An 8,690-nucleotide genomic window follows, 5' to 3' on the forward strand; every position below is an offset into this window, starting at 1 on the left:
CGAAAAAGTGAAAATAAATAAATATAAGAATGAAAATAAAAAATAAAGATAAAAGGGTAAAAAAACAAAAAATAAATGGAAGAAAGCAGGCAGCCAGAGCAGACCGGGCCATCACCGGGCTCCTCTGTGCGGGAAGGCGTCCTATTCTTCGCATAAAGCGTAAAGTATTCCCTTGGCGCTCGCCGTCGGATTCCCGCCTCCTCTGTTACGCCTGCCGCCATCTTCCTCCTTGTCCCTCTTTCTCGTTGCTGTGGTCTACTGTGGAGGCGTGGAGTGCTGATTCGCCGTCGCCCGTGAATCCGTGACCCCCCACCCCCCGCCCCCCCAACGCCCGACCTTTGCCGTCCCGGCCGTGTGCTCGTCCTCAAGCCGTCCCCTCCGCCTGCTTCCTGCAGGTCCTGCGGACTGATCCTAGATCCTAGCCACACTCTTTCCGAAGCAGTCCCCGTATCCCCCTCGCGCCATTTCCGAATCATTTCGCCGAATCTCGGCGTGTCCACCACATTAACGCCATGCATCCACCGGATCCGACCATCGGCTTCTACGGCAATGCGCGCTGATGCGACCATAACGGCCTCACGCTCCAAGGATTCTCACCAGGATGGTACGACCTGCGTCCTCCGAGGCTAGGGCACGGGTCCATGTTAAGGACGCACGGCTTTTGTGGCGTCTGCCTGACGTCCCGAAATGCCTGCGCGGGCCGGGCGCACGGGAGGTGTTCGACAGATTGGCCAAACGGGACAGCATGTTCCGCATGCCGCAAATTCCCCCCTGGTCTGCGTCGATGACGGTCAGATGGGACCCTGTGGTTTGGGTGTCAGTCATGGATAACTGAGGGCTGCGACCCGTGTTCAGTGCGATGCCTGACAAACATCTACTTGCGTTTCAGGTATGTTCCGTGTTAGTGCTTATTGTTTGTACTGTCTTGTTAATATTCCCCATCTTCAAAGTGCTTGAGCACGCGCATTCTGGGTGTTTTATGTAGAAGCTAAGCACATTTAAATATTTGTGAAATGACAGAAGCTACAATAAAATTTAAACTGGCTGAGTTCAGCAGTTCTTATCACTTACTGTGTGCCATCATTGTAGAATGGATAGAGGTTAAGAACTAGTCATGATAGGTGGCGGTTTAGCCTTTAGATTTCTCATAAAGATCAATTACACCATCATTATTGGTTTATTATATAACATATGATTCATATGAAGACTACAAGCGTATCTCAACTGCAAATGGACATGACTAAATCAAGGCCAGATCAGTTAAAAGAAGGGTAGAATGATTAAACAGGTCTGCGCATTATATCTCTGGTAAGATTAACACTACAGTCAGTACTAGAAAAATATAATATGTTTGCAAATTATAGAGTGCAGAGTCACTAGAAACTGCCTTCTGTAATTATATTTCATCAGGCCAGTTCAACTAAGAGCCTGTTCGGCAGACCTCCACTCCGCAGCTCCGCTCCTGGAGCGGCTGGAGTAGCTGCGGAGTGACACCGAACACGTTGGCTCCATGCTCTCCCGGAGTGGAGCGGAGCGGAGCGGCTTGTAGGCCAATGTTTCGGAGTAGCAAAAGTGCTGCTCCGCGCGCTCCGCATCTGGATGGAGCAGGGAGTTGAAAAGTGGGGAGTGGAGGCCTGCCGAACAGGCTCTAAGTGCCAGTTCTTAATTTCCTTCTTCAAGGATCCCTTTATACCATATTTGTCAATTCCTTTCCATCGAATTAGGTGAAGTCCTCTGAATTCAAGATATGATGTTTGATGAGTGATTATGTTGGCCAACTAAGAGATGAACTTTAATTTTTATCAAGCTGTAGGGGACAGGAGGGCCACGCTGAGTTATATTGAACAAAGAAACAATAGTTTATTTACACCAATGAAACAGACGAAGATAGGCAAGTAATGCTGCCTGCCAGTGAGCTGAATGCTAGCAATTGCCACAGAAGGCCATAAAAGCTCGAAACCAAAGCTCCACACTAGCAAATTTTATTTGTCAAATTTGTTATTTGACAATATCTCAATACTACATAGTCATACACAAATGGCTGGCAATTCTAAGACTAGAAAGTATACCATTTTACCTTGATTATACAAAAATACAAAATACTCAATAATTTATAGATATCTGTGTTGTATATCATATGAAAAGTACACGTGGACAATAAACTGAATATGTTGAAATACACATAGCACTTGCAGTTCAATAAATTACAAACCAGATAAAGGATCACGTCACACCTAAGCTTTCTTCATCATTGCGATTGTTCATGCAGAATTTCCTTTGGCACACTGCCCTTCTTGCTGAAGAATGACACTGCCGCGTAGGCTGCAATATAGGCCAGCACAGGAACGACCAGAGCAATGACATTCCTGGACATCTCCCACTCCCTGGTACTGCCTGCTGCGTAGGCTCCAAGGAGGCCTAGCATGTCTAGCAAAATGGCAGTATGCATTGGCCACAGTGGGAACTTGTGCTTGTTCACGGGAAGTAGCAAGACAATGACGACAATAGAAGCCATAAACGAAGTGGAGTTGCTATAGAAGAACGCACGGTACCGGCCTTTGGCGATGTCACGGAGGATTGAGTCGCCTGCAATATGTCCATTGTTGTTGTCCTGCCAGAGGCCACCTGGTGGTTTCAAACCAGACTGGTATGTTACACTCGCAGCCAGGACTCCTAGCAGCATCAAGTATTCACGAAGGTCCTTTTCTTCTGTTCCCTTATCTTCTGTTCCCTTTTCTTCCGTCCCCATGTCACCAGCAACTGGTTCAGAAGACTCACTGATGATTCCTTCTTGCCCAGATGACCCATCTACTGGATCAGGGGGGGTAGGCTTCGCACCACTAACATGGAATGGTGAAACTTGACTAGTAGCTGCAGCAGGGGTTGGCACCCCCATGACATTTAAGTCCAAGTCTTCCTCTTTAGGCGAGTCTTCCTCTTTAGGCTGCCCTTTCCTCCAGTTTCGTATCCAGAAAATGAGCACCTGAAAGGTGACGAAGGCGAACACCGCAGCCACTAAAGTTAACACATAGATGGAGGTTCGTACATGTCGGGAGCTTCCAGCAGCATATGCACCCATGAGGCCAAACATGCCCATCACCATGCACACATAGAGTGCATAACACCGTATGCCCGGCTTGTATAGGGTGGGGTTCACAAGAAGAACTATGAGAGTTACAGATGCCATGAAGCTTGCTGCATTGCAGTAGAAGAATGCATTGTAACGACGAGGATAGTTATCAAGGAGGACTGGAAATCCAGCATGATGACCAAACTTGTCATCTGCCGACCAGAAGCCACCTGGTGGGGTCAGCCCAGCTTGGTAAGTGAGTGTTGCAGCCAAGATTGCAAGCAGCAGCAACATCTCGCGCCTATTATCCAACTTATCGGGATCTTGGTTTTTGTCCATGTGCTCTTCTAATGTGAAGAATACTATGTGAATCACCACATACACAAGGACAACACCTGCCAAGGCGACAACATAGATGGAGGTGCTTGAATCCCTATTGCTCCCTGCAGCGTATGCAATTATGAGGCCAAACAAATCCAGTAGCATGGCTGCGTGCAATGTATGGCGCTGAAGTAGAAATCTACTTTGAACCATTATGATGACGACTAGGGATGTCACAAAGGCGGCTGAGTTGCTATAGAAGAACACCTTGTACCGAGTAGGATGAGTTGTGAGGAGTACTGGGTCACCGCCCTTATGCTCTTCCTGGTCATCTGGCCATAGGCCGCCCGGTGGATCTAGTCCTGCCTGGTAAGTGATGCTCACCACAAGAGTAGCAAGCAACATGACAAGAGAGCGATTCTTTTCCAATACTTTGTCAGATCCTCTGTCCCTGGTAGTTGCATAGATATACAGAGTTAAAATTTCATCCTGGTATTGGATTATATGGACCAATGGTAATTTCAAAGGAAGAATAATACGTGATTGCATACCTGCTAGTGCTAAAAGCTGTATGAAACCAGTCTTTTATTTGCTTCAGCCATTCTGAAGTACAATCACGTATGGATGTGAGTACTTTATGGTCCCAACTATCCTTCTTGTCCATGAGAGCCCGAGCCACAGTGTCTGGGACACGATCCTTCTTGTTCGTCTTGTTCATGGCTTCAGTGATGGCCATCTGTAGAAATATGTATGCAAGAACCGCACCAGCCAGAAAAACGACATAGATGGTATTATCAGCTTCCCTGCAGCTTCCTGCAGCATAGGCCCCCACAAGGCCAATGAGCGCCACCGCGATGAACCCATACAGTGCAACAAACCTTTTAGAGATTCTCTGGCTCAGCTTCTTGTCCAGGAGCAGCACAATGATGAGCAAGGACGCAACAAATGCAGTGCTATTGCACACGAAGAATGCCTGATACCGGCTGGAGTTGTGGTCCTGCATAATTGGGTCGCTCACACGGTGGCCGTCCTGGCTGTTGCCCCAGAATCCACCAGGTGGGCCCAGTCCAGCCACGTATGTGATGGTAACTGCAAAGGTTGCTAGTAGCATCAATACCTCGTGCTCCTCTTCGCGCTTGTTTACATCAGGATCCTTGTCTTGCTTCTCAGGGTCCTTATCTTGCTTCTCAGGATCCTTGTCTTGCTTCTCAGAAGCCTTGCCTTCTGTACTCTCGGGGAACGCCCACCGGAAGGCATAGGTTACAAAGACATATATGATGTAGGCGAAGACGCAAGACACTAGCACTGAGGAGTAGATGGTTGTAAAATCATCCCGGCAGCTTCCAGCAGCATAGGCCCCCATGAGGCCAAGTAAATCGAGCACCATGACCGCCCGCAGCACAGTTGCCCAGACACTGTTGTCCTTCGCCTCATCAAGAACAAGGAGAAGGAGGCAGGCCACAAGTGACGCCGCGAATGCAGTCGCGTTGCAGTAGTAGAACGCAAGGTACCGGTGGTAGTGCGTGTCCGGAAGGATCGGGTCGCCTGCGAAGTGTCCATCCTGTGTGTTCTGCCAGACCCCCCCTGGCAGGTTGAGCCCGGCTGCATACGTCACAGTCGCAACCAGAGTGGCCAGCAGTAGAAGCTGTGTCTTCAGCTGGTACTCTGTTGAAGGCTTGTTGCTGCCGGACGGGTTGTCCGGACTTTGCTTCTCTGGCTGCTTTGGATTGTGGGATGCTACTTGGTTGTTGGACGCCATTTGGCTAATTGGTGGTGGAACTGGAACACGAAGAAGACGCCTTGAGGTGGCGATGTGAAGTTGTGGTCTGTAAAGCTCTTAGTTATATAGCCATGTGGGTCTGTATGGCATCCCCATGCTTTGGCTTGGCATGATGTTTCCCCGGAATCTGCCTGTCTGCTAATCATGCCATGACTACATCGAGTCGTCTTGTTTAAATAGTTGTTCCCTTGTCTTCCCATTCTTGTATGACAACTTAACGGGCATCAGTGAACAATCTTTTCAGCTGTGCACACATGGGATCTACATACTTTTTGGCACTCTTCATCAGTTGAGGTCTTGAGGACTTGAAGAAGTCAGTATTCACATTCAGCATCTTAATTGATCATCCTACAGCTTATTCCCATTCCAGTAACTTCTTCCCCTGCATATACTGTGATTTATAAATTTTTTCTGCAAAGTTTTATCTGAACAGGTGTAAAAACGCCTTGAAATATGACTATGTATCATCAAATTGTCCCAGAGTTTATGGGGGATAGTTAGACTACACGGGTATACTCATGCTGAATGGTGCGATGAATGAACAGTACAATGCTTAGTTTGTTTTGTGTGAACAAACAAGACTTGGTAGGAACCTTCATAGTCTTCTCTCTGACCAGGCAAGCTTCAATCATTCAAATCAACTGCAGTATGATATTCCATGGTTACATAAGGAGACTATATTCTTTCTATTATAACTTGCGTTGCATGAGGCCAGTGCAACATGTCAGGATGCTGATGAATGAAATATGTTATGCAGGAGGCTGTTGGCGTAATGCTTGGCACAGGCTGGCATTTCGGGAGCGACTGTGAGGGAAAACTCACCATGTTTGGAAGCGATGCTGCCAGGATGACACTGCAGTTCCATCTCTGCCGTAAATAAGGTCACTGGTGTGAACCCACCTGCAGAAACTCCCTCCCACACCCTTGGAGCAGAATGGCTGCAACTGCCACATAAGGCCATGAAGCACCGTGCGGTATCATAGAGACCAATGAAGAAGCTCGATAGCTTGGAATAAGCAAATTGCACTGCTTCACTATCTGTTAACTGTGGCATGAATCCATCAATTAGTTTTGTTTAGAGGTTTATCCCATTATCTCTCCCAGGCTTGTATGCAACCGAACAAGCATTTGTCAGTTGTGGACTGGAAGTAGTGAATTTTCACACGCCAGGTTTCAGCTGACCATGCTGCAGTTTATTTACATCCAGGTAACTTTTCTTTCCTGCATATACTCGCATACTTGTTTCATTCTGAGAGAGTTTATTGGAGCAAATGTAAAACTGCCTTAAAATATTACTTTGTATCACCATTAGCCTAATCACCGAACTGATGATGAATAGTCAATAGTCATTAGTCTTGTCATGCCATATGCAGAGTGCGGTTGCGTGTACAGGTCAATGCTTGTTTATGTGACCAAGACAAGACTTGCCTACATTTCGTTGAGCTCTGGGAGTGGGAGATGCTCATTCCATGCAGCTTCCTTGCATTAGCTGTATGCCAATACATAAACATCACCTATACCCAAGTTGGAGTTAGAAATGTAGGCATGCTTATCTTCTCTATGACTAACGAGCTTCAATCATTCATATCAACTGCCGTATATGATTCCATAATTACATAAGGAGACTAAGCTAGTTCTTTGTATAGTGATTTAGTTGCCTTGCCAGAGGACAGTGCAACATGTCATGATGCTGACGACTGAAATATATTGTATAGGAGGCTGTTGGCGTAAAGCTTGGCATAGGCTGGCATTTGAGACAGAACGCATCTGGGGACTGACTTGGTTTGTGTTTAACGAACTGCCCGGATGGACTGCACATGTGGTTCTCCGTGAAGTGCCTCTTGGAGGCTATATGCTTTATGGAGTCTTGTGCAAGATCAATCATTCTGGATCTGCAGATCGTAATCCCATGGCTTGCTGGTCTATCCTATGGTGGATTGTGCACAGCTGCATTTCAGTAGAATACCCGAGGTACATGTTGCGACGCCTGGTACTTGTCTGGCCTTAGAGGGTTCTCAAGTCATTCTGTCCATCATGGTTCATCATGCTGCTTGAACATGTTATATTTATTGTGACGTTGGGATTTCTTAAATATTTACCAAGAAAATTCCAACGAAACATAGTTGAAGGTCCTCATTATTTGAAATGGCAAGGGACAAAACTGGAGCACAAAATAATGCAACATGCGTGTGGTTGAAATTTCTATTGTCGTAGCAAAGGATGAGCTGGTCTTTGGCCCATTAGAACTTCCAGTTCTGTTATGCTACAATGCAACTTGTATTCATCAGGATACATAAAATGAATTCTGTGCTTGCATATTTGTGCTACTTAAATAAGATGTCAAACCCGGTATATATGGCTTCTAGAAATAAGTGGTTAAAAAGATACATTTTCTGTGAGGAAAACAAATAATATGTGTGGCAAATATTAGTGTGTGGACCCAAATTAGTAAACATCACCCACACCCATGTTGGAGTTTGAAATGTAGGAACATTTATCATCTGTCTGCCTAGCGAGCTTCAATCGTTCATACCAACCGCTGTATGGTATTCCATAATTACATAAGGAGACTAAGCTAGTTCTTTTTATAATGATTTAGTTGCATTGCCTGAGGACAGTGCACCATATTATGATTCTGATGGATGAAATATATTTTAGAGGAGGCTGTTGGTGTAAGGCTTTGCATAAGCTGGCATTTGAGATGGAACGCATCTGGGGAATGACTTGATTTGTGTTTAATGAACTGCCACAGATGGACTGCACATGTGGTTCTCGGTGAAGAGCCTTTTGGTGGCTACGGTTTATGGAGTCTTGTGCAAGATCAATCATTCTGGAAGGCATACCCATGGCATGCTGATCTATCTCACCACGGAACATGCATGTTTGTGTTTCAGTAGAATATCTGAGGTACATACTGTTAGAGTTATAATATAAGTCATGTACCCCTTTGTATTTATCTCGTTGTATAAGGGGTTTCCTGCATATGTTCCACACCTGTACATGTATATATATCGGCCTATGGCCTCATGGGAATACAAGTTGCATATTTCCTAACATGGTATCAGAGCCTTAGGGTTTTTTTCGCACGCGCAACTTGTGCTTTCCGATCCAATCTCATCTCGCACGCCGCTGCTTTCTCTCACCGATCGGCCGTCGCTGTCTTCCCCACCCACGTGCCTCTTGCAAGTCTGCTGCTCCTCCACTGCTGCTGCCAGCCGTCCACGACTGCCCGGTGGTCTGAGTCGGGCTTGTCTCGTCCCCTTTGGCCGCTTCTTCTTCTCGTTGATGCTGCTGCCTATCGGATCCAGCCGCCACTTCCTGCCCGGGTTGGATCCAGTCATCCGCTGCCGACTGCCAGCCCTGCTGGTTGCGTCGATAGCTCGTCCCAAGCCGTGCTGCTCCTGTCAGGAGTTTCCCGTTTCGAGCACTCCCGTCAGCTACCGAATTCCTGCCGCCTGATTCGCTCCACGGGCTACATCAGGATTCTTTTCGTAGCTGCGGCCTGTTGATCTGTAAAAA

At 46.7% G+C, this 8,690-nt stretch overlaps 1 protein-coding gene and 1 long non-coding RNA gene across 4 annotated transcripts; one reads left to right on the forward strand and one right to left on the reverse strand.

Annotated features, from left to right (window-relative positions):
- Positions 1-215: 215 nt before the first annotated feature.
- On the forward strand, positions 216-8,200 carry LOC120969968 (uncharacterized). 3 transcript variants are annotated; one of them, XR_012190196.1, is made up of 4 exons: positions 216-889; positions 5,929-6,378; positions 6,887-7,142; positions 7,924-8,200. It is a non-coding gene; the product is annotated as an uncharacterized lncRNA (long non-coding RNA). The 3 variants fall into 3 exon arrangements; XR_012190195.1 differs by having other exon boundaries at positions 6,887-8,200; XR_006666453.2 differs by lacking the exons at positions 6,887-7,142; positions 7,924-8,200 and having other exon boundaries at positions 5,929-6,488.
- LOC109785177 (uncharacterized) lies at positions 2,094-5,915 on the reverse strand. Its single transcript, XM_045230977.2, has 2 exons — positions 3,943-5,915; positions 2,094-3,842 (listed from the first exon to the last, which is right to left on the reverse strand). Exons 1-2 carry the CDS (start codon positions 5,148-5,150, stop codon positions 2,249-2,251), a joined length of 2,802 nt encoding a protein of 933 aa, XP_045086912.1. The 5' UTR covers positions 5,151-5,915; the 3' UTR covers positions 2,094-2,248.
- Positions 8,201-8,690: the final 490 nt, after the last annotated feature.

This window comes from Aegilops tauschii, chromosome 7, assembly GCF_002575655.3.
Source record: "Aegilops tauschii subsp. strangulata cultivar AL8/78 chromosome 7, Aet v6.0, whole genome shotgun sequence".
Lineage (NCBI taxonomy): Eukaryota > Viridiplantae > Streptophyta > Magnoliopsida > Poales > Poaceae > Aegilops > Aegilops tauschii.